Below are 26,373 nucleotides of genomic sequence, written 5' to 3' on the forward strand. Positions count from 1 at the left end.
TGGGCATAGAGCCACAAGTAGCCTCTGAGCACTGTCAGGTGCAGCACAAAAATAAAAAACAAAAATATTTATATAGACCACTATAATCATAGCTAACAGGGTCAGGAGCCCTGAGCACTGTCAGGTGTGTTCCAAAAGCAAACCAAAAAATGTATTTGTACAAATAATCATAATTGCAGCTAACACTGATTGCACTGCTTCCTCTGTTCCAGTAGGTTTTCTAAAGGTTTTCCATGGCTACTCAGCTATTAAAAATAACCAGAATGTTGCCTTCTGAGAAGACACAGGGGAGCTTCCGGGATTAACTCAATGCGAACTGTCAGAAGGCGAAAGACAATGAGCAAATGGTTTGTCTTATTTGTGAAATCTAAAGAAGCAAAGAAAACAAACTAACAAAAATAACTCAGAATCTGTGAAAAATATATTGGCTACCAGACAGAAAGGGCAACGGGGTGGGGGGAGGTGTTGAGAGGGCTGGGTAAAAGGCTCAGCTGAGGCCTGACTCCTGGCTCTGTGCTCAGGGAATCATTCTTGGCAGGGCTTAGGGGATAAGATGCGGTCCTGGAGATAGAACTAGGATTGACCGCATGCAAGTGCCAAGTGCCATACCCCTCTAAAATCTCTCCATTCCCATGCTCGCTTCAGCAGCACATCTACTAAAATTGGAACGATACAGAGAAAGAAGATTAGCATGGACCCTGTGCAAGGATGACATGCAAATTCATGAAGTGTTCCATATTTTTCTCCATATCTCCACACCAACATGAAGAAACAACGCAAATCCCCACCACGTGGGGAGGACGATGAAAAGAGTCCAGAAGCCTCGGTAGGTGCTACAATCTCTCCATTCCCAAAGGTTCAATTTAATAGTGGGGATGACTCTGGAGCTTCCAGTGGCGGGTATGGGAGATATCAACAAGTATTCAGAGGTAAAGCTTAAAAAAAAAAAAAAAGGGAGGTAAAGCTTAAAAAAAGGGATGGAGGAATCAAACCTGGGTCAGCTGCGTGCAAGGCAAATGCCCTACCCACTGTGCTATCACTCCAGCCCTTCACGACGATTAGTCCTTTGAATGATCTTTGGTTCTTACCCCCATCTTGCAGATGTGGAAGCTAAAGCACAGGGTGGGTGTTCTCTGTCCAAAATGTAGCAGATACTAAGTGACAGACCAGAATATGAATAAATCCCTTCAGCGTCACTCTGAAGACCATATTTATTTTCATTTATGTGGTTTGGTTTTTGGTTTCAGGGTCACATCCAGTGGTGCTCAGAGGCTACTCCTGGCATGGTGCTCAGGGCCCTTCCCAGCAGTGCAGGGAAACCATGCGACGGGGAGGATTAAGCCCAGGGCTCCCACATGCAGGGACTGCACTCCAGCCTTTCGAGACATTTCCTGCCCCCGAGACCACACTCTTAGACACTCTATGGCATTGACTGAAGAATGATAGAGAAACCCTTTCCCTCAAGATCCTGTCCTCCTGGGTGCCAGACATTCTACTATCTTGGGTCCTTCTTAGTTAAGCCTTGCCCTCTGTGGGTGCTTCTAAAATACTGCTTGTCTGGAGAGAGGAACTCTAACTTCCCCTCCTGTCTAGTTGAGGAGGGATTTTCACACGCTTCTCTGCACAGAGGAGACTGAAAAAGCCGCGCAGGGAGGGGGGAGAGTGGTGAGGCATGCAAGAAACAGGACTGGGAGGTAAGAGGTCAGAGATGGGTGGCCCAATTTTCCTGGGCTGATCTCGCATTGATGGGGCCCTCTGGAAATATGACCCTATGGTCAATCGGCTCTGGTTCTCAGCCCAGAACACTGGGGACAGAGTGCCAAGTAGGTAAGAGGTGGCAGGAAAGGCACTCTTTTTCTGGGTTTGTTTCGGGGCCACACCCAGTGGTGCTCAGGGCTTACTCCTGGTGCTGAGCTTAGGTATCACTTCTGGCGGGGTGTGGGGCCACATGGGGGCCTAGGGATCAAGTGCTAGTTGGCCATGTGGCCACTGTACTGTCTCTCTGGCCCCAAGCACTTTGGAATGAGGCTTTGAATAACTCAGGTGCCTCCCTCTGAACCAGAATATGCTGGGGGAAGCAGGTGGGAAAAGGACATGACAGAAATTCTCTCAGGGGTGAGTTAGCCGCCCTTCTTTACCAGGGGACTATTGTCATCTATGCACCTGATGTCTTTTTTTCAAAATTAAAATGGGACGGCTGAGAGATAGTACTGGAGTTAAGGTGCTTGTCTCATGTAGCCAACCCTGCTTTAATGCCCAGCACCACATGGTCCCCTGAGCATTACCAGGAACCCCACAGACCTGGGAGTGGTTCCCAAGGACTGTCAGGCATGACCCAAAACCCAATGCCCCCCAAATTATGGGGGTCGGGGACATAGCTCAAAGGGCTGGAACTTGTGCCTAGCATAGCTTGTGGCTAGCATGGATTCAATGCCCGGAACTGCATGACCTCTCAGCTGGGCACAGCAGGTATAGTGTTAGTGGATCCTAGCACCACTGGGGAGACCCCCCAAAATAAACTATTAAGATGTTTTTGAATAAAGCAATGATTTACATAATTTTTGTATATAATACAATCTTTGTTATTGAATATCAAAAGTATGGGGTTGGAAAAAATAGTTTAATGGGCTGAGCATGAGCACATGCTTTGCATGCAAAAGGCCTGCTTTTATCCCTTGCACTTTATGGTCCCCTAAGCTCCACAAAGAATGGCTCGAAGGCTAGAGAAATATTACAGCGGTTAAGGCATTTGCCTTACACGTGGACATAGACGCAGCCAATCCAGGTTCAATGTCTAGCACCCCAGATGGTCTCCCGCACCCACAGGGAGTGGACCCTGAAGACTGCAATATATGGTCCCCAAACAACAACAAAAAGAAAATTGCAAAAAGGGCAGAGAGATAGTACAGGGATTAAGGTTCTTGCCTTGCATGCAACTGATGCAGGTTTGATCCCTGGCATATGGTCCCCTGAACACTGCCAGGTGTGGCCCAAAAACCTCCCCAAAGAAAACACAAGATAAAATAAAATCCAATGTATAGGGCCAAGGATATGGCTCAGTGATAGAGCTCATGCTCACAAGTATGAGACCCTTTAAAAAAAGGACTAAAATTCATTATATGTATGCACATATTTATTTTTCGTACAAATGGAAGCCCTGTTCTGTATCTTGCTTTTTTTCCCCTACTGTTCGATATATTTTGCAGAACTTCGTTTGTCAGCCTGGAGAGAGAATTTCACACATTCAAGGAATCTCATAGTGTGTACTATTTGTATTCAGTCCCCCATGGGAAGCTTGATTAAAATATTTTGTTATTGGGGCTGGAGAGATAGCACAGTGGATAGGGTGTTTGCCTTGCACATGGCCGAACAGGGTTCAATTCCCAGCATCCCATATGGTCCCCTGAGCACCGCCAGGAGTAACTCCTCAGTGCAGAGCCAGGAGTAACCCCTGTACATTGCCAGGTGTGACCCAAAAAGAAAAAAAAATTTGTTATTAAAAACAGTGCTATAATGATATCTTACTCATTATTTTGAGCTTTTAATTAATTAATTAATTTTTCTTTTTGGGTCACACCCGGCAATGCACAGGGGTTAGTCCTGGCTCTGCACTCAGGAGTTACTCCTGGCGGTACTCAGGGGACCATATGGGATGCTGGGAATCGAACCCGGGTTGGCCGCATGCAAGGCAAATGCCCTCCCCGCTGTGCTATCGCTCCCTACCCTGAGTTCTTAATTTATAAGATGAACATTAACTAACAGAAAATAGTCAGGTGAGGTTATTTAAAAATTTCTAATAGCACTGAAAAATGAACTGATACCCATTTTATATTGCCTAGAGATTTGTTTGATTCTACATAAATATACAGTTATGAAGACTTATGCTTTTCACTCATAAATATGACTTAGAGTTCTACTTATGTCAGTTGTAAGATTTAAATCATTTAAGAAATGAACGGGGGTTGGAGCGATAGCACAGTGGGTAGGGCGTTTGCCTTGCACACAGCCGACTGGATTCGATTCCCAGCATCCCATATGGTCCCCTGAGCATTGCCGGGAGTAATTCCTGAGTGCAGAGCCAGGAGTAACCCCTGAGCATTGCAGGGTGTGACCCAAAGAGAAAAAAAAAAAGAAAAGAAAAATTAAAAAAAAAAAGAAATGAACAAACCTGGGTCTAGAGAGGTAGTGCAGCAGGTAGGGCATTTGCCTTGCACGTGGCTGACCTGGACTCAATTCCTGTCCCCCATAAGGTTCTCTGAGCACCACCAGGAGTGATCCAGGAGTGGTCCTTGAGCACAAAACCAAGAGTAAGCCCTGAACACAGTTGAGTGTGGTTCCCAAACAAAACAAAACAAAAATTAACAGACCTGTCTTACAGTTTCCATTGTTAGGCTGTAGTTTATTTATTGATGACTTATTGGCGAACATTTGTGTGATTTTCAGTTGTTGCTGCCACAACCAATCTTACAGCAAATTTTTGTTTGCTTTAGGGGTTTTAGGCTATACCCAGCAGCACTCACTTCCAGTTCAGGAGGTCACTCCTGGTGGAACTCAGGGAACCATTGCTGCCAAGAATCAAATCCAGGGCTGGAGCAATAGCACAGCAGGTAGGGCATTTGCCTTGCTCGCGGTCAATCCGGGTTCAATTCTCAGCATTCCATATGGTCCCCTGAGCACCGCCAGGGGTAATTCCTGAGTGCAGAGCCAGGAGTAACCCCTGTGCATCGCAAAAAAAAAAAAAAAAAAGAATCAAATCCTGTGCACAGCCCCTGGAACCCTATGGTGACTGTTCTTATAGATTCAGAGAAGTGAATTGTAAGATTGATAGACATTCACATATCAAACGTTAATACAGGCTTCCAAAATTTTCTCCCAAAATCTTGGTCCAGTTTTGACTTCCACAATTGCTGAGAGTCCTAGGGTTATCTCTGTGCTTGGTCCTGAATCAAAGTTCAAAATCCGTGTTCCAGTGGGATCATTCGGGCTCTAGGCACCCACTTGGCAGAAGCTTAGAGGACAATCTGAGTGTTGTGAAGGATGAACACAGATGAGGGGCTGATGTTTACTAGCTAAGCTGGAAGTCATGCAGAGAACACAACCCACTCCAGAGGAAGGTAGACATGGAAAATGAGGTAGCAATCACTCGGGGTGTCTGAGTTGGGGTTTGGTATCAACAAATACACTGAGCATTTGCTCTTGTCAGAAGTTGAGCAGGAGATGAGTCAGACCAGGCCCTGCCCTCCCAGAGCTTGATACAGAGAAAAACAGACAAGTAAACAGTGACAATTCTGCCTACTAAGCGTTGAATGGGATGGGACTTCCTTTCCTAATACCGCCTGGAACTTCCTCCTACATAGCACGTGAAAAGGCTGGGAATAAAAGCAGCGAGTATTCTTTTAGGTATTGTTTTGTTTTGTTTTGTTTTGTGTCACACCCAGCTATGCTCAGGGCTTACTCCTGACTCTGTACTCAGAGCCCTCCTGGCGGGGTTCAGGGGACCATAATGCGTGTCGGGATCAAACCTGGGTGAGCTGCATGCAAGGCAAAAGACCTATCTGCTGTTCTATCTCTTGAACCCCAATAAATACCTTTTTAGATGCATAACAGAATCTACAATAATCTGGGTTTGAACAGATATTTGGAAAGAGGAAGCCTTGGTTCATAGGAAGTTAGAAGTTGTGGCTGAGAGCCTTGTTAAATCTTGGACCTTTGGGGCTGGAGAGCTACATTGGGTAGGGCACTTGAATTGCATGCAGCTAAGTCATGGTAGATCCTAGCACTGCATATGATCTTTGGGGCACTGCCAGGAGTAATCTTTAAGCATTGAACCATGGGTAAGCCCTGAGCATTGCTGGATGTGGTACACACACACACACACACACACACACACACACACACACGCACACACGCACTTTAGGACTCTTGGTGGGCTTGATGCGGAAAAGTGGACTAAGGGAAAATAAATGGGTGACAACTATCAAAGTATAATGTGCCCATTCAGACCTGTTCTTTGGGAGGAATGGGGGGATGACTATTCATTGACAACTGGAAATGCCATACCTGCCCTTAAAAAGTCTGTATTTGAGGGTCAGTTTATATTTGGGAGATGACACCATGGATGCACCTGTCTTGCAGCACGAGGTCATGATTTCAATCCCCGCTGCCACCATATTCATGAGTGTGATGATACCTGGCAGTTTTTTTTCTGTCTATAATTTCTAGACACATTTCAGCCAGCTAAAGGGGGCTGGTGAGCACAGCAACAAAAGAGATGTGTAGGCATTGCACTCTGGAAGACAACCCCCAGGAAGAATGTATGTGAACACCACTGAGACCTAAGGCAAACACCATCAATAAATGAATGCAACACCCAGCAAGCTCAACTGAAAGGTGTGAGCACGATGGCGGAGCATGTGTGTGAGTCCTGGTCATCACATTAACAACAGAGGGAAGGAAGGGTGAAATTGTGTTGTTTTGTTTTGGCACCACACCCAGCAGTTATCAGAATTTACTCATGGCTTTGCACACAGAAATTACATCTGGCAGTGCTTGGGGAACCAAATGGGATGCTAGGGAACAAACACAGGTTAGCCACATGTGATGTAAGCACCCTACCCACTGTACTATCTCTCCAGTCCCTGGAAGGGTGAACTTTTTATTTATTTATTTATTGGCTTTTTGGGTCACACCTGGCGATGCACAGGGGCTACTCCTGGCTCTGCACTCAGGAATTACACCTGGCGATAGCTCAGGGGACCATATGGGATGCTGGGAATCGAACCCGGGTAGGCCACGTGCAAGACAAATGCCCTATTCACTGTACTATCACTCCAGCCCCCCAAATTTTCTTTTAAGGTTTGTATTATTTCCACCACCCACATGACTGGGAATATCCAAGGCTCAGCCTTGTTTTTTGGTTTCATTTTTGTGGGGGGTTGGGTTTCTGGGTTATGTCCAGTGGGATTTGGTGCCCTAGACTCATTCCCAATAGATGCCTGGGGGCCCATGTGGTGCTAAGGATAGAACCCGAGTCTTCCACATGCGAAGCCTGAACTCTGGTCCTCTGAGTTATTTCTCTGGCTCTGAGCTGTCAGAGTATGTAAGGAGACCTATTCTGAAAATGTCAGATGACTCGTGAAATCAAGATAGCTGGTAGGGTGTACAACATGGAAAGTACCAAGGGAATGGTCATTGGTAGTTTATTTTCTCAGGTGCAAATAGGACAATAAGTGGGAGATGAGGCAAGGGAGGACTAGATAGAACATGCAGGCCCTTGCAAGCTATCTTTAGTACTTTGCTTCTTTGTTTCTTTCCTTTTTTGGTGGAGCTGGGAGCAGGCACTGACACAGGCAAAGAAGTACTCTATTGCTGAGCTATATCCAAGGCAGGAGTTTGCTTCTCTTTGGGCGGAGAGGGTGTGGGCACAACCACAGAGTTTGGGGTTTATTCCAGGCTCTGCGCCAGGGGTCGCTCCTGGCAGCACCTGGGGGACCACGTGGTGCTAGGGATTGAACCTGGGCCTCCTGAATATAAAGCATGTTCTCTCCCAGCCCCCAGAGAAGGGTTTTAAATGAAGGCTCAGCAAGTAAGACTATTGGCTAAGATGGAGGTGATGGCAGTGAGGATGGAGAGGAGTAGATGTATTCAACTGATAAAGGTTCAAAAGTTCAAGATGGATTGTTTCTGAAGGATGGGGAAAAGGGAGATACAAAGACTCATTACCAGGTTTTTGCAGAAAGAGGAGGAGGAATAGGAGGAGGAGGAAGAGGAGGAGGAAGGGGAGGAGGAAGAGGAGAGGAAGAGGAGCAGAAGAAGAGGAAGAGGAAGAAGAGGAGGAGGAGGAGGAGAAGGAGGAGGAGGAAGAGGAGGAGGAGAAGGAGGAGGAGGAGAGAAAGAGAAAAAGAAAAAGAGAGTGAGTTGTGATAAGGATGAATTTGTAATTTTGGAGTTTGGAGAGGCCTTGGGATATTCAGGTAGGCATATTTAGGAGGTAGTTTGATACACATCTCCAAATCTCTGAAGAGTAATCTGGGTTAAAGCCAGTGGTATGTCAATCCTTTGGGAAGAGGAGCCCCATCAATTAGGAAACCTTGATGCCAAGAAAAAAAAAAAGCTCCAATTCAAACTCAATTAAGCCAGAGGAAAAAAAACTGGTCAAAATGCTCAGGGAAAAGGGAGCTCAGAAAGAGAAAGGAGCACCAAGTAAAGGGTGTTGGGAGAATCCTCCCAGGATCGGAAATGCATGCTGAAAGTAGACTATAGACTATAGACCGGACACGATTGCCACTCAGTACCTCTATTGCAAACTACAACACCCAAAAGGAGAGCGAGAACAAAAGGGAATGCCCTGTCACAGAGGTGTGGTGGGATGGGGATGGTGGTGGGAGGGATACTGGGATCACTGGTGGTGGAGAATAGGCACTGGTGGAGGGATGGGTACTCGATCCTTGTATAACTGAAACCCAAGCACAAAAATTTGTAAGTCTACAACTGTACCTCATGGTGTTCAACTAATAAAATTTTTTTTAAAAGTCAAAATATTCAGAAATAACTGTGGCAGGGTCTGGGTGCTTCCAGCACAAATCCAGAAGGTCCATTTCCCAAATAGTCCAATTTGAAAGAATTGAGTCTTGTGTGCTCTGATTCACTTAATTGGGGCCTATGTTTCCTTCCTGAACCTTTGGGGCTAGAGATTCCGTGTGCATTGGTTAGTTTAAATCATTTCATGCCATTTCTCATGGTGATGTTGATCTCATTCAAATAACAAAGTTGAGAAATTCCAGTGGAAAAACAGCAAGGTGGCAAGGAGGGAGCAACACACCAAGCCCACCATGGTGGGCTCCTTTCCCAGAGCCAGAGCTGGAAGTCTGTATGTGTAAGGAGAGAGCACATAAGAGGTCTCAATGGACTTCCAGTAGTGGAGGTGGTGCTCCTGGGTAAGGAGAAGCCTTCAGAGAGAGGAGGTTGGGTGTGATGAAAGCCCATCTTGGTCTTGCTTTCCCCAAAGTATGACTTGTACAATGGTGGGTATTGTGGTCAGGGGACAGGAAGGAAATTGAGAGGGTTTGGCGGTCCCAGAAACTATTCTTCAGGATATTGTGAAAAGCCAGATCTCTGGTTTCTTCCGCTGTCCTTATACTACATGGGTGCGAGGGTGTAGGAAGGAGCAGGGCTGGGTATCCCAGGGGACTTATCCAGAAAAAAGAAGCTGCTAGTTTGGGAGGCAGATGGTGAGCATCCAGTTTCTGGGCCTAGTGCCACTAGACATGCTATTTGACTGTCCCAGGTGTTGCTCCTGGGCCAGGGCTTCCCATTCTGTCCAGTGAAATAGACCAGCTCTTCTCTAACCTGCAGGATGCTTTTAATTATATTTCCCTACTGGCCACTATCTTATATATGCACAGGGGTTGCTCCTGGCTTAGCACTCAGGAATTACTCCTGGCGGTACTCAGGGGACCATATGGGATGCTGGGAATTGAACCTGGGTTGGCTGCATGCAAGACAAATGCCCTACCCGCTGTACTATCTCTCCAGCCCCAGTCTTTTAAAAGTTTTATATATTTCCTTGTCATCTGGTGAAAAACCTGCATCATCAAACACAGATCAAGCCAATGTTGTATCTTGGCTTGATTATTATTCTCTTGGATTTTACAGCCATCCTTACTTCACTCTATCCTTGTGTTTCTTCGGCTAACTTTCTTCAGTTCTTTGCTTCCTATCCAGGCCTTATTTTGCAAATCTAGATTTAGTTTGATATCTCTTTGCATAATCCAAGGAACAGTAAATTTTTATTGAAGTCTGTTATTTTGCCACTGCCAAATTTATTTCAGATTGAAAGCAGATAATTATCTGGTGTGTTCAAGTACATTTTGATTAATTTTTTTTCTTGTTCGTTTTTAAATTTCTGACTCAGGCACTGTGGCCTTTGCATGGTAAAGGCTGCTGCAGAGAATGCTTCTTGTATTTTGAAATTCTTTGCCTGGCTAGTTACTCGTGTCATTCTGAATGACAACTGGTCACTAGGCTTCTGGGGAAGAAAAGAACTCTCCAATTACTTAAATTTAAAGATTTTTGCATTCGTATCAGTTTCACTAATCTCTCTAACTTTTGTTAATAAAGTCTCCAAAAACCATTTTTCAGAACTTCCCAGGAGCTGGGGTATAAGTACCAAGGACAATTTTGGGACTTGGGAATCAATGTTTTAATGCTGCCTTCCAAATCTCTTTCCATCCACTTCTTTCTCCTTCCCTAGGACAAGTCACCAGAAATTTTAGATGCCACCAGCCTTCTCCTTTTAGTGCTTCCCTCCAGTTCCCTCTCTATCCTGCCCACACCTTAAGCAGCAAAGGGAGACTGACAAAACCAAAACTAGGACCTCTTCCAACCTCCATCTTCATTGGATTTCCCGTGGTTCTTTGAATAGAAAACTTATCCTCAAGAGCCACAGAGTCATTTGATCCTCATCTGCTTCCCCATCTTCCTGTCCCATTCATTCCTCTGCTTCATTGCCAGCCCAGTCTACTCCCCAGGCACACAATTCACTACTGCCACCTCTTCCCTTTGGTGGGTTCTTCTACCCTGTAAGTCTTAGCCTCAATGTCACCTCCTCAGACTGTTTTTTTTTTTGGAGGGTCACACCTGGCGAAGCACAGGGGTTAGTCCTGGCTCTGCACTCAGGAGTTACCCTTGGTGGTGCTCAGGGGACCATACGGGATGCTGGGAATCAAACCCGGGTCGGCTGTGTGCAAGGCAAATGCCCTACCTGCTGTACTATTGCTCCAACCCCCCTCAGACTGGTTTTATTGATAACCCATTCAGTCAAGAGGAGGTCCTCTTATTTTTATTACTGTTTCTGGTCTGTTGTTCTTATAGTTCTTACCACAACCTCTATTTTATTGGTCTGATTACTCCTGTTTTGTGTTATTTCCTGCGAGGCTCTAGACGCCAAAATGGGAGGGGCTGTATCCATCACTGTCACCATTTATAGTGGAATTTGCCTTTTGCCATCCTCCACCACCCAACCACACTTTTTTCTTCATTTGTCTTCAGGTGTGTCCTCATTTTATTTTGCTATTTGTTTGTTTGGGGGCCATACCTGGTAATGCTCAGAAGTTATTTCTAGCTCTGCACTCAGGAATTTCCCCTGGCAGTGCTCAGGGGACCTTATGGGATGCTGGGAATCAAACCTGGGTCGGCCACGTGCAAGGCAAACACCCTACCTGCTGTGCTATTGCTCCAGCCCCCCTCATCCTGGTGGTGCTTGGGGCACCATATGGAATGCTGGGGAACAAACGTAAGTCAGCTATGTGCAAGGCAAGCACCCTACGCACTGTTCTCTCTCCAGCCTCCTAGGTGTGCCCTCATAAGGTAGATTTACCATACAAAGTTTTATCTACCCTTTTCTCTAGTTGCCCGACACACATCCAAGATGTAGGCCAGGGCCCAAATCTTAATCAATCTGTTTTTTGCACGCTCTTTGACTCTTGAATGTCAGGGTGCAAGGCATAAAAACTGGTTGGAGTTCGCTTCTTCCTGTATCTTCCTGTTTGAGCCGACAAGAGTCAGGCATGGTTCTGACTTTCTCATGTTTAGTTTCTGAGTCTTCACCTTTACTCCCTCAAGATCTCCAAGCTCATTTTTTTAATGTTAGAAACAGCCAGATCAGTTTGCTATTTTTGAATAGAAGAAAGGTACTGAATAGACTAGACATTCTCTCCAGCCAAGGGCAGGACTTGGCAAGGGTCGGTGGTCAGAAATGCTAAGTGGAAAGCTACCCAGGTGCGTGGCTTAATGCTGGTTACTTAATACCCCAGTTCCTCCATTTCTTCCTCACTCGGGAGCCCACATATGACCTGGTTTCTCAGGACAGAAACCACCTTGCTTACTTCTTTATTATCTCCTTCTTTGCAATTCTCTACCCTTCCTTCTCAGCTACAACAACAAAAACAATCCAACCCAACTCAAGCCAACCCAACCCAAATTCCTCTCATTTTCTGAGGCAGAGTAGCTTAACCACAACATCTCGAGCTACATTCAGACCCTGCGCCTGCTATTTACTAGTGGTGTGGCCTTAAACAAATGAATCAATGTCTTTGTGCCTCAATTTTATCGTGTACTAGTGGTGGTACGGAAGTAAAAATTTTGTAAAAGTGTATATGTAAAATGGAGTAAAACAATAAAAATTAATACATAGCACATAGCAAACATTCAAAACTTGCTAGTTAGTATTGCTGCTTTCATCTTTTTTCTTGTATGGTTCCTGAACCACCACCATCAGTGATAGTAGAAATTAAGAATGCAAGTTCTTAGGGCTGAAGAGATAGTACAAGGATTAATATCTTGACTGACCCAGGTTGATTCTTGGCACTGCTTATGGTCCCTTAAACACTGTTAGGAGTGGCCAGGTGTGGCTTCTGAGCACTGATAGGTGTGGCATCCCCAAGAAAAAATGCAGGTTCTCAGTTCTGGGCAGATAGTACAGGAATTAAAGTGCATGCTTTGCATGTGACCAGTCTGGTTCAACCCTTGGCATTGCATCTGGTCCCCCATCCTTGAACACTGTTGAGTGGGGCCCCCAAAACTCATCATCCCCCCAAAATGAATGCAAGTTCTGGGTTCAATCACCAGTAGTTCCCAGACCTAGTGACTCAGTCTCTAGGGCAGAACTAGAAAATTTACATTTGAAAATTACACTCCCAGGGTTGGGTGTGTGCTCAGTGCCAAGACCTGAATTTGATCCTTGGCACTGCATGTCCCCATCCCAGCCAGGTGTGGTCCTAGTGACCTCTGGGTTGGTGACCCCCAAGTGCTGCTTGGTTTAACAATAGTGATAAAATAATAAAAGTTATGTTCCCCACATGATTCTCTGATATTCATTTAAAACAAAAGTATTAGGGGCCGAAGAGCTAGCTCAATCAACTGTAGAAGACCCAGATTTGGTCCCTCGCACTGCATGATCCCATGAGCACTTTTGGGAGTGACCCCTGAGCATGGAACCCCCCAAATAGCCCCCAAGTATTATTACCAGGTATGGCCCTAAAAATATAAAAGATACTGTGACATAGTACATATACCATGAAGTTAACCTATTTAAAACTTCTATAGTTCTGGGGCTGGAGAGATTGTACAACTAGTAGGGTACTTGCCTTGCAAACGGCTGATCTGAGTTTGATCTCCAGCATCCCATATGGCTCCCCAGTACCATCAGGTTCAATTACTGAATCAGAACCAGGAGTAACCCTGAGCACCTCAGGGTATGTCCTAAACACACACACACACACACACACACACACACACACACACACACACAAGCCACCCCCAAAAAATATAGTTCTGTGGAGTTAAAAAACAAAAAAAGGGACTGGAGTGATAGTTCAGCAGGTAGAGCATTTGCCTTGCACATGGCCAGCCTGGGTTTGATCCCCAGCATCCCATATGGTCCCCTGAACAATGCCAGGAGTGATTCCTGAGTGCCGAGCCAGGAGTAACCCCTGAGTATCACTGGGTGTGACCAAAAAGCCAGTATATAGCATTGTAGCACTGTCCTCCCGTTGTTCATCAGTTTGCTTGAGCAGGCCCGGCAAACTACCGAGAGTATCTCGCCCGCACGGCAAAGCCTGGCAAGCTACCCGTGACATATTCGATATGCCAAACACAGTAACAACAAGTCTCAAAATGGAGACGTTACTGGTCCCGCTCCAGCAAATCGATGAATAATGGGAGGACAGTGACAGTGACAGTGATTACTTTTGTTAACGTTTATTTATAGCCTTGTATAGACATACCATATTTTATGTATTCATTCATGGTAAAACATAATGGATATTTGAGTTGTCTCCACTTTTTGACATTTATGAACTTCAACTAGGAATGGGCTATATACATCCATGCACAAGTTTCTGTATATAAATATTTATATATATATATTTTTTTCTTTTTTGCTCTTTGGGTCACACCTGGCATTGTACCGGGGTTACTCCTGGCTCATGCACTTAGAAATTACTCCTGGCAGTGCTCTGGGGACCATATGGGATGCTGGGAATTGAACCCGGATTGGCTGTGTGCAAGGCAAACATCCTACCTGGTGTGCTATCACTCCAGCTCCATATTTTCTTTTCTTTTGGGTATATATGGCTACCATTTGAATTACTGAGTGTTCGGCATTACTGGGATATTTTAAGGAACTGCCACACTATCAAAAGGGCTATAGCATTTTTACATTCCCACAGCTAAACTTAGCAAATTTCCACTTCAGTACTAAAATAAAAGATAACATATTATCTTTTATTGTAAACATCTTAGAGAACAGGAAGTGATATCTTATTGTGGTTTTGATTATACTTCATTAATAACTACAACACACAGCATCTTCTCATGTGTTTATTGTTCATTCATTTGGATATCTTCTTTGGAGATACAGTTGTCCAACTCATTCTCTCACTTAATTTAATTTTATTTTTTATGTGTTTGTTTGGACCATACCTGGCAATGCTCAGCGGATATTCCTGACTCTGTGTTCAGGTGTGACACCTGATGGTGTCTGGGGGACCATGTGGTGTCAGAGAGTAGAACCAGGTTTGCAAGGCAAGCGTTTCACTGTCTGTACTATCTTTCAGGGCCCTGTTTTCCATTTTAAATGGGATTATTTCAAATTTTATTTATTTATTTTGAGGGGCCACACCTGGAGTTGCTCCGGGCTTGCTCCTGTCTTTGTACTCCTGGGACCACTCCTGACAGAGCACTATGGTGTACCAGGGATTGAACCTGGGTCAGCCTGGTTCAGTATTTGAAATACTGATATAATCGCTATACAGTATATACCGTTATACAGTATTTGAAATACTGATATAATCGTTGTAAATAATTTCAAGAGTACATATGAAACAAGTGGTAAAATAAATAGGAAATGAAGAATTTTGACTACTGTCTTATCTTGAATAGGTAAGTATATATCATTTAATTTTTGAAAATGGCTGTTCAAAAATGGCTATTATCCATTGTATTATCGGTCTAGTCCATTATTACTATTTTAAAGTTATTGAGTTGTGGGACTGGAGATGTAGCTCAGTGGTAGAGCACTTGTCTTGTTTGTGTGAGACTCTGGGTTTGATTCTTGGTATCTCGGGCTTTCCTAGATCAACAGGAGTGACTCCGAGCACTGAGCTGGATTTGGGCCTCAAACAAAACAAAAAAAACCAACAAGAAAAAAATTTTTTCAATGATACATCAATTGCATTTTGAATAAAATAAAATTCTCAGCCATGGCAAAAAGGTCCTTATCTGAGTGACTCCAAAATGCTTTCCACACACACCTTCTACTACTTTCTCCATCTGGCCCATTTTTGCTTCCTCTCTCAAACACACAGTGTTTCTGGACTTTAGTCTGTTCCCTCTGATTTGGAAGCACTGGTTAGTTTCTCATCCTGTGGTCTCAGTTCAAATTCTATTTCTCAGAAACTTCCTTGGCCACTTATCCAATGTTATCTAACTCGCTTCCATGGAATTATTTTTGATGATGCAACTTGTTTCACTTTATTCACAAATCTAAATTTCCTAGTAAATTAATTTAAAACGATTAGAACATCATTTAAGCATTCCCCATAAGTACTTTTTATATGGGCTGTGCTGCTAAATGCTTATAAACACTCACCAAATAGGCAGAGTTTGCTGATTCCTGAGGTATGTTTCACTCTCACTGGGATTAACTAACCAGCTACCATAACTAAAAACCCATTTAGAGAGAGAAGCATAGTAGGACACCCTTATACAGTATTTGAAATACTGATATAATCGTTGTGAATAATTTCAAGAGCACATATGAAACGAGTGGTAAAATAAATAGGAAATGAAGAATTTTGACTATTGCCTTATTTTGAATAGATAAGTATAGATCATTTAATGTTTGAAAATGGCTGTTCAAAGCATCTGGCAAAATATGTAAGCATCCCTAATCGTCTCCAGCGAGCCTGTACAAGCCACAGTTAGCAATTTTCTCAGGTAAGAGATTTGTTGTTCTTGCTGGTTTGGGGGGCCACATCCGGTGGGGGAGGGGCGGTCGCTCCTGGCGGTGCTGGGGGAGAAACTCCGGATTAGCTGCACGCAGGGACTGCGCCATAATCTCTATACCGTCTCTTAGGTCTCTCATTTTAATAGTTAAAAACATGTACACAGAAGAAAGAAATTTACAACACTTTATACCTCTCCCAGGGTAAATGAGAGAGATCTGGGTAAATGATAAAGCGCATTCGACCTGGGTTCAGAACTCAGCACCACAAAAACAAAACCTCTCTGTCTGGGAGAGGGCTCAAAAGACTGGAGCGCGGGAGCCCCGGGGATCCCGGCCTCGCCAGATACCCCTGTACTGCCAAGGAGCAAGCCCTGGACTTGCTGAACCCGAGTAGCATTCATCCTTCCCACGCAGGTTGTGGCTATGAAGCGAAAAAAAAAAAAAAAAACCCACCTTGCTCACAACCCGAGCACGGTAATTGCTTTCGCCGGCGCCTAATTCACACGGCACTTGGGCCAGAGTCATTTCGCAATTCACCTGCTGCCGAAAGAGGCGAAGCAAAACCTATTGCTACAAGGTTGAGACGCTCCGCTTGCCGTCGTTTGGGTCCGTCTCGCCGCAAGGCTCCCTGGGAGTTGTAGTCTCCCCGGTGCGGCCGCTGAGACCAGCACTGAGGCGGCGGCGGCAGGGCGCGCCGAGGCTCTTCCGCCCCGCCTCCCGCTGCCGCCCGCGCGCCGCCCCAGCTAACATGGCGGCTCCCTTAGCGCTGGTGCTGGTGGTGGCCGTGACCGTGCGGGCGGCGTTGTTCCGCTCCAGTCTGGCCGAGTTCATCTCCGAGCGGGTGGAGGTGGTGTCCCCGCTCAGCTCCTGGAAAAGAGGTGAGGCCTCCGGCTCGGGGAGGCGGCCAGGGCCTGCCCGCACACCCCTGGCCTCTGTGAATGGGAGGCGGGGGCAGCGTTCGCAAGCTCCACGTTCGAGGGAAACTGACCGGCTCCCGGGCTTCCCCGAGGGGGCGGGAGGACGGCGCCGAGGGCGGGGCTGCGGCGGGCGCCCGCGCTCCCGGGGGTTGGGACGCCGAGGGGGTGTGTCCCGCCCCGGGCCCGGAGCGGTGGGGTGCGATTTGCGGAGGGAGTTGGGCTTGGAGGCGTGATGGCAAGGGGGGAGCCCCTTGCGGGGTGAGGTGGTGAGGGACTGGGGTCCGGACCATGAGGGGACTAATCCCCCGTAAGGGGGGGAAGAGAGGGCGTGTGTGTGTGTGTGTGTGTGTGTGTGTGTGTGTATTTCTTTCTCGTTCAGGGATTTGCACTGTAGTTTTCTGATTAATTTTTTAAGATTCATCAAACTTTGATATTAATTGTATTTTTTGGGGGGGGGAGGGTGAGTCACGCCTCACAATGCTCTGTGAGGTGCTTGCTTGGTGCTCCGCGTGCTTGCGATGGAACCCTGGCCTCCAGCATGTAAAGTGTGCACTCCAGTCCTTGGAGCCATCCCCAAACTTTGTTTTGTACAAGCGCTTACAGAGAAACTGGAATTTGATCTGAGGGGAGAGACAAATAGTTATTATCATTTATGAGATATGTGTTCCTCGTGCACATTTTTTTTTCCCCTTGGATTTCTGCCCCTGGAGAAACTGTTAGCTCCTTTTCCATTTTCCTAAGGATGAGGACTTTGAACTATTGCAGGATGTAGCGTTTGCAGAGGGAGATTTGAGAAAGAGGAGTTCCAGGTAGCAGAAGGTAAACAGGACCAAGAAATGTTGAAGGACATCAAATGTCCAAAGTAAGGGAGTCTGATTAGATTTGAACCAAAGAGTGAAGAACTTTTGTTTGTTTTTGATGGTGGGGGTCAGGGTGGTGGGCTTTTGGGCGACATCCTGCCTCTGCAGTGCTCAGGGTTATTTCTGGTTATACGCTCAGCAGTGACCCTAGGCCTTGGGAATCTAACCATAGTTCCCTACCCCAGATTACACGGCAAGTGTCTTGGTGCCTGTACAATCTCTCCAGTTGGAGGTTTAAGATTTTATTTCAGCCTGTTTGCTTTTTTTTTGGAGGGGGGAGGCTTGGGTCATACCCGATGGTGCTCAGGGCTGACTCCTGGCTCTGCATGTAGGAATTATTTCTGGTAGTGCTCCAGGGACCATATGGGATGCGAGGGATGGAACCCGGTTGGCCATGTGCTAGGCAAGTGCCTGACCTACTATACTATCACTCCCTTTAAACCTTGTAACTGAAGTACAACATATGCACAGTGCACACATAATTTGTGTAAAGCTCAATGAACTAAATTTATTCGGGGGTTACATCCCAGGCAGTGCTCAGGGGTTCTGAGGACCAATTCTAGGGACTCTCAGCCAACTGGAGTTTCAATACCAGGGTCCAAGGATGTAGGATTACTTGGGCATGGTAGTACATGTGGTAGCAGGGTTCAGACTCAGGTTTCTGTGTATGCGAAGCATATGTATGACCACTGTACTAACCCCCAGCCCTAGCTCGCTTTTTTTTTTTAAACCTTGTATACTCAAATCAGCCAGCACCCAGATTTTTTAATTTTTTATTTTTATAAAGTTGCTCACTACAATTTATTACATTCAATATTATACCAATCCCACCAACATTATACCTCCCCACCACTGTTATTTCCAATTTTCCCAACCACAACCGAAGCCTGCTCCAATAGCAGACTCTGAATGATTTATTTTGTATTGCTTGTTACGATTAATTTGCTAAAAATGATCAAAAAAGATTTCCTTAGAAGAAAGTGTGTGAAGATTGTTGTATCTTATCCTGTATAAAAGATTACTAACATGTTGTTACAGGTTAAACCTTGTGTGTTAATATTTTCTTAATCGAGATTGGTTGCCTTTTACTTTGCATCATATCCAGTGTGGTGTGCTACTCCTAGTATATCAGTGATGTAGAGTCTGAGATGTTGCTCCAGGAATTCTAAAATTTTGATGGGGTGATATAGCTGATTAAATTTTTAACTGGATGGTGACTTTGGGATTGGGAAACATCTCTGCATCTTGCTGATCTCTTTTGAGATTTATTTATAAGTCTCTGGATCATGGCTGGTTTATGAGCCTATATGGTGCCAGAGGCAGTTCATGGGCATGATTGCCAGGCTCCTGAAAGAATGGGGATGTGGGGGGGTTGCCCATCCCGACTCGGTGAGAGCCTGGAGATTTCAGTCACAAAACTCGCATACCTGAGTTTTTCAACAGCTCTTTCCTGGATGATGCTCTTCCAAGCCTGTGGAGTCCGACTCTGAGCATGGCAGCGATTAGGTTCTGAAGGTTTTTGGCTGCTGGGGCTCTGTTTGGGTGGGTGGAGGGCTCACCTGCCCCCCACCCCTGGGGTTCCCTAGATATGAGACTCAGCCTGGTGTGGGGTCTGGAGGCATCTCTTGCAGCTTGCTGATCTCTTTCGAGATATATTTATGAAGCTCTGGATCATGTCTGGTTAATGAGCTTATATGGCTCAAGAGGCATGGGCTCGCCAGCACCCAGATTAAGAAAAGGATCATTACCAGTGATTAGAAGTCCCCTTCATGTCCTTGAACTTTAAAATGCTCAGGTATTGATTGATGTTACTCTGTAGACATTTGGAATGGTAATGAATGAATGGCTGTGGTTTGGATAATTAGAGCTAAGGTTTCTGAAAATACTGTGTGTCAGACTCATAAGCTTCATATAAGCAAAGTCTCATTGTATCATCCAGTTAGTCAATGTGAGATGGTGTTATTTTTCCCCTTTTATGAATGAGAAAACAATGAGAGAAGTTAAGCAATTTTTAGTGTAGCTCGGGTAAAGGATCCAAAGATGAGGCAAGGAGTATGGTGATTTAGAACAAAAGCTCTAGAATCTCAAAAAAACCAAAAAAATTTGCTTCTACTTCTTACTCATTGTGTGACCTCTGACCTCTGATGACAGTTTTTTTTCATTCACATATTCTTTCAGTCTGTTGGGTCCAGAGACTCAGTGATCTCATCAGGACTAATTCTTTTTTTTTTTTTTAATTGAATCACCTTGAAATAGAGCATCACAAAGCTTTTCATGATTGGATTTCAGTCATAAAATGTTCCAACACTCATCCCTCCACCAGTGTACATTTCCCACCACCAATGTCCCCAGTTCCCCTCCTCCCCTCCCCCGTCTGCCTCTGTGGCAGCACCTTCTTGTTCTCTCTCTCTCTCTCTCTTTCTCTCTCTCTCTCTCTCTCTCTCTCACACACACACACACACACTCTCTCTCTCTCTCCTTTTGTGCATTATGGTTTGCAACTGGGTGACAGGTTTGGGTTGTAGATGTGATTGCCAGAACTTTAGGAGGTATAGGGAGCTGGGGGGAAGTAGCCTATCCCGACACCAAGAGAGCCTGGAGATTTCAGTCACAAAACCCACATACCCGAATTTTCAGCAGATTAATATCTTGGTGAGGGCCCTCCCAAGACAGTAGAGTGTGGCTGGGAGCATGGCAGTGATTTTGGATTGTGGGAGCAAGCAGCTGCTGGGGGCTCTGCTTGGGCGGGCACTGGCAAACCCACCCTCCTCTCTGTACCCCATTTGTACAGCCTGTGCAGGTCTGAGATTAATTGTGGCTTCTGATCTCTTTCAAGATTTGGGCTGGAGCGATGGTACAGCAGGTAGGGCATTTGCCTTGCACGCGGCTGACCCAGGTTCAATTCCTCTGTCACTCTCGGAGAGCCTGGCAAGCTACCGAGAGTATCCCTCCTGTAGGTCAGAGCCTGGCAAGCTACCCGTGGCATATTTGATATGCCAAAAACAGTAACAACAAGTCTCACAATGGAGATGTTATTGGTGCCCGCTTGAGCAAATCGATGAACAATGGGATGGGACGACAGTGCTACAGATCTCTTTCAAGATTTATTTATGGAACTTTGCAGTGTGGCTGATAAATAAGCTTATATGACTGAGCTGTAGGTTGTTTGTGGGCGTGGCTCCCACATACTTAACTGTTGGTGATTTAATTTCTCCGGAAACTTGGTTCTGGGTTGTTGGAGTTTGGTCGGAGGGACAGCAGTTATTTTAGAGTGTCCATAAGCCCGAGGGCACCATCAGGCTGCTGATGCCCTCACCCTACTAGTTTAGTTGACCTACCGGCACTGCCATGCCCCCGGAACCCCAGTAGTGACAGTAGCAGTGGACCCGGTAGGGATCAAAACCAGGTCCAGGGCTGCTACAGTATGTGACTTGGGTACTCTGGGCAGACTTTCAGCTACCAGACCAGCAGAACCTGACTAGGAGGCACCTGTTTCCATCTTTGGTGTCCGCACAGTTGGCACTCGGGGAGGTTTTCCTCCATAATATGGTGGGTAGTGTGGACTGGTCCTGGGAGGAAATGGCAGCAGGGCCACTCCATTGGCAGCAAATCACCTGGGCACCTCCTCCTCAACTTCGGGACCTCAGCACCCATGCTCTGCAATGGTACCGAGTCAGACCTATAGAGCCTGTTCAGACCCCTTTAAACTCTGTCCCCGCCCACAGCATGCCAGCTGGTGGTCGTGCTGTTGCCATCCTCACACATCCCGTTCTGGGCCTGTGCTCCATGGCACGCTCCCTGAACCAGAATACCTGAGGGGCACACACGTTCACTCACACAGAAATTTTGTGGCCTCATCTTCTGTTGAGAGCACTGTGAGCTGCCGTCCCTCTGGTGCTTGCTGCTGCCATGCTGACCTGGTCCAGTTTTGTTTCCTTTTTGAATTTCACTGCATTCAGGAAGATGTATCCCATGTAGTTGCAAGATTGGCTACTGTGGGGTTGGAGAGATAGCACAGCAGGTAGGGCGTTTGCCTTGCACGCGGCCGACCCGGATTTGATTCCCAGCATCCCATATGGTCCCCTGAGCACCGCCAGGAGTAACTCCTGAGTGCAGAGCCAGGAGTAACCCCTGTGCATCGCTGGGTGTGACCCAAAAAAGCAAAAAAAAAAAAAAAAAAAAAAAAATTGGCTACTCAGAGTTTCTGACTTACATCCTCTCAGTTTCATAGAGAGTGACACTTCTCAAATGAACATAACAAAAGCCTTGGAATTGAGTCACATTGAACTTCCTTGGTTTTTGCGTTTTCTTGGGGGGCCTTCTGAGCAATACGTGGGGCCACAGGGCTATACCGTGTGATGCTTGGGAGGCTATGGGTTGCCAGGGTTTTGTGCATGCTAGATCGGGTCTTCCAGCCCTCAGAACTGTCTCCTTGGCTCCTAACATGCTAATTCCTACTCAGTCTGTGATCAGTCTAAATTATGCATCTGTCATTAACTCTTTAGCATGGACAGCTTCCCAGACCGTAAAAGAGGGAGAGTGTCCATAGGAAAAGTAGAAGTGCTGGTACCAGAAGAGGGGGAAATGTGCTTGATAAAACGCTGACATGTGCTTCTCAGTCCAATAGAAAGAATAATAATGAACATTGATGCAGTGCTTTCTACAAGCCAGGAAGTTTAAGTATGTGAGGTATGATTAAGCTAAATGACCCTAAGATGTAAATAGTGGTATTAATGCTCTATAAACGATAAAATCTATACTTTTATAGCTTTAGAAAATTGAAATACAAGGAGCTTTCCCCTTGCCCAATGTCACATAGATAAGAGTATTTTTATATGAATAGTTAGCAATTTATAGGCACGACTATTTCACCAGAGTTTGTTTCATCTCATCCTGTGTGGGAATCATCATCAGGAGTGATAGTGGAACCTATTTTAGTATTTCCTTGCCTTTAAAAAAAGTTCTATTTAAAGAAATATGGAAAGAGAGAGAGAGAGTGAGAGTGAGAAAGTGACAGAGTGACACATAGGGAGAGAGAGAGAGAGAGACAGAGAGAGAGAGATTGTTATGTGTTAAAAAGAGAACATTGATATTGAGATGCAGGTGATTAGAGATTGGCCTTTTTCTCCAGACAGAAAATGCCTATTTGTCTTTGACACCTAAAGATCCGGAATTTTATTGAGTATGAGTAGAACACAAGCTATTGATGTTCATTTGGAAGCCTAACTCCAGGGCTGGAGAAATAACTCAGTGGGTTGAGCCCATGCTTGGATGCAAGAATCCCAGATTTGGCAATCCCTGATTGCCAGTACTGCATGATTGCCCCATGAGCACTGCCAGGAGTGGCACTTGAGTACAGAACCAGGAGTAGACAGCCCTCCCCTCCCCCTCACCTCACACCCCACCAGCACCTTGGGGTATGGCCCCAAAAACAGAAAAGCAGAAGAAAATGACCAATCTCTAATGCATCTGTGAGTAGAGTCTGGTCAGGAGGAACAATTCTGCACTGCTATTTTATTTTTATTTATTTATTTATTTATTTGCTTTTTGGGTCACACCCAGTGATGCTCAGGGATTGTTCCTGGAGGTGCTCGGGGAACCATATGAGATGCTGGGGATTAGAACTCAGGTCAGCTACGGGCAAGGCAAACACCCTACTCACTGTACTAATGTTCCGACCCTGCACTGCAGCTTTATTTTTTTTTTTTTACTTTTTTTTTGGTGGGGGGGGTCATACCCGGCGATGCTCAGGAGTTATTTCTGGCTCATGCACTCAGGAATTATCCCTGGCGGTGCTCAGGGGACCATATGGGACGCTGGGAATCGAACCCGGGTCGTTCGCGTGCAAGGCAAATGCCCTACCCGCTGTGCTATCACTCCAGCCCTGCACTGCTACTTTAAAATCTGCTTGTATTAGATAGGATACAGAATTAGTAAATTGCATACAGCCATGTCTTTCTTACGTGATGAATTATTAGAAGAAACAATTTTATCACCATTATGTAACTCAAGAACCAGAACTTTGTGTCTGGGGAGACAGCTCCAAGTGTTGGACTATATACGTTGCTTGTGGGAGCCCAGGGCTCAATCCCTGGCACCACATGATTCCCCTCACGTGTTGTGCTGGGGGTAATTCCCGGCATATCTGTATGTGCCTCCCCCCAAAAACAAAAGTATTTGTATGTATGTGTTCCTCAATCTTTTTTGTTTGTTTGTTTTTGATTTTTGGGTCATACCTGACAGTGCTCAGGATTTACTCCATGCTCTGTGCTCAGGGATCACTTATTGCATGACTCAGGGCACTACAGATGGTACCAGGTATTGGACCCAGGTCAGCCCCGTGAAAGGCAAACACCTTATCTGTTGTACTATCTCTTGACTCCTCCTTTATTCTTTAGGTTTCCATCCATCCCTTTCTTTTCCTTTGTATTTTATTAGTTGAAGACCTCAGACCATTTGGCCTCTAGAAGCTTCCATAGTTCAGACTTTTTATTTTTATTTTTTGACATTTTTTTTTGGGGGGGTCACACTCAGCAATGCTCAGAGGTTACTCCTGGCTATGCACTCAGCAATTACTCCTGGTGGTGCTCTAGGGACCATATGGGATCACATGTTCCCTCATCAAACCTAGGTCAGCTGCATGCAAGGCAAACTCCCTACCTGCTGTACTATTGCTCCAGCTCGGTTTAGACTTTCTGGATTTGTTTATTCATGATTTAACATGTTTAACTCGTTCTTGTGTTCTTTATACAAGAAAATATGCAGCAAGTTGGCAGCTGCATCCAAAGATAAGATATCACTATTTCTGTTGTATTTTACGTCTCAATATTTTCTTATGTCTCTTCCCCCAGATCAATTACCTAGTAAGTAATCACTGTCATGTCCTCCCGTTGTTCATCGATTTGCTTTAGCGGGCCCAGTAACGTCTCCTTTGTGAGACTTGTTACTGTGTCTGGCATATCTAATACGTCACGGGTAACTTGCCAGGCTTTGCCGTGCGGGCGAGATACTCTCAGTAGCTTGCCGGGCTCTCTGAGAGGGGCAGAGGAATTGATCCTGGATTGACCCAATCAGCCGCGTGCAAGGAAAATGCCCTACCCGCTGTGCTATATCACTCATATTTGATCATCAGGATAGCAAAATCAGGGACTTGCCAAGAGAACATTTAACAAATTCATAGTGTATAATACCTAGCAAAATCATATCTAAGAGAAACGACATTTTAGTCAGTCACCTAAAATGTCTGGTTTGTTCCTCTACCTTCATAATCAAGAATTTCGTCTGGGTCAAACCAGTGGCGAGTGATATTCCTGGATAGTATTTATAGGGCTTCTGCGTCTTACGTTTACTGCTCTGTGGTAGGACGCCTTTGGCTAAGAATGAGATGGCTGTATAAAGTGACCGCTGACTCACCTTGGGCCTCCAGCAAAGGTGTTAGTGAAGCGTTTAATATTGGGTTACACTGCGTCTCTTTATGGGCCCCGTGAGGGAGGTTTCTTTCTGGCTTTGGTAAGAGGACCTGTTACAGCCCCATCTTGAGCAACAACAGGCTTTGTCTTATTTTATAGATTCCATGAATTGTGTAACTGATTAGGTTTTTTTTTCTAGGATGAATCTACAAAGTTTAAAACCATGTTGATGTCCCAGTCATTACACATATGTCATCGGGGGAGGGAAGTTGGGCCACACCTGGTACTGGGGCAAGGGAAAGGCGGATCTACTCCCAGCTCTGCTCAGGGTCACTCTTGATGGTACTTAGGGGTGCATATGTGGTGTTGGGGATTGAACCATGCTCAGCCAGTGCAAGGCAAGCACTTTAACTGCTGGACTGTTTTTTTGGCTCCAATTATGTTATTTTTGGGGAAGACTTTGTAGCTTTGATTTTGATTGATACCTTTGTTTTTGGATAAGCAGTTCAGTCACATAATAAAAAAAATTCAAAGTGCATGGCCAGAGAGACAGAATAGGGGTGAAGGTACTTTGCATATGGTCAGCTCTGCATGGTCCCTCAGCACCTCAGGGAGTAACTCCACCAGACAGAGCTGGGAATAACCCCTGAGTACCAACAGGTGTGATCCAAACCTTCATCCAGAAAAATTAATGATTAAGACCTTGAAAATCCAAATGGCTATATGATCAAAAGACAACCTAATAGGACTCTCTATAAGGAACCTGTTTTGTGGTTTAAATGTTAGACATGGTTATAGTAAATACTAGTGTTTATTTTGTTTTTATTTTTAGGTCACACCTGATGGTGCTCAGGGATCATTCCTGGGGTATCTTGGGGCACCATATGGGGTACTGGGGATTGAACCTGGGTCAGCCTCTTGCAAGACAAGTGCCCTACCCTTTGTGCTATCTCTCTACTGATTCCTGCTTATTTACTTTTAAATAATTTTGTTACTTAATTCTAAAAAATGTTTTTCAATTAAAAAATTTGGGGCCACACACAACTATGCTCAGGGCTTTTCCTGGCTCTGTGCCCAGGGATGACTTCTTTTCAGGGTTTGGGAAACTGTGTATTGCTTGAGATTGAGCCTGAGTGTGCTACATGCAAGCAAGTGCCTTACCCACTGTACTATATCTTTGG

General features: G+C 45.3%; 1 protein-coding gene and 1 non-coding gene across 2 annotated transcripts in view; both read left to right on the forward strand.

Moving 5' to 3' along the window:
* The first annotated feature begins 632 nt into the window (after window positions 1-632).
* On the forward strand, window positions 633-743 carry LOC130030817 (U6 spliceosomal RNA). The gene has a single exon (XR_008793499.1). It is a non-coding gene; the product is annotated as a U6 spliceosomal RNA (small nuclear RNA).
* Window positions 744-16,666: 15,923 nt separating this feature from the next.
* Window positions 16,667-26,373, forward strand: part of PIGU (phosphatidylinositol glycan anchor biosynthesis class U) — a 105,465-nt gene continuing 95,758 nt past the window's right edge. The window contains exon 1 of the mRNA XM_056121645.1: window positions 16,667-16,884. Within this exon, the coding sequence (XP_055977620.1) occupies window positions 16,755-16,884 (130 nt within the window). The 5' untranslated portion in view covers window positions 16,667-16,754. The remainder of the gene's footprint in view (window positions 16,885-26,373) is intronic.

Source organism: Sorex fumeus, unplaced genomic scaffold (assembly GCF_029834395.1).
Source record: "Sorex fumeus unplaced genomic scaffold, SorFum_2.1 ptg000044l, whole genome shotgun sequence".
Taxonomy (NCBI): domain Eukaryota; kingdom Metazoa; phylum Chordata; class Mammalia; order Eulipotyphla; family Soricidae; genus Sorex; species Sorex fumeus.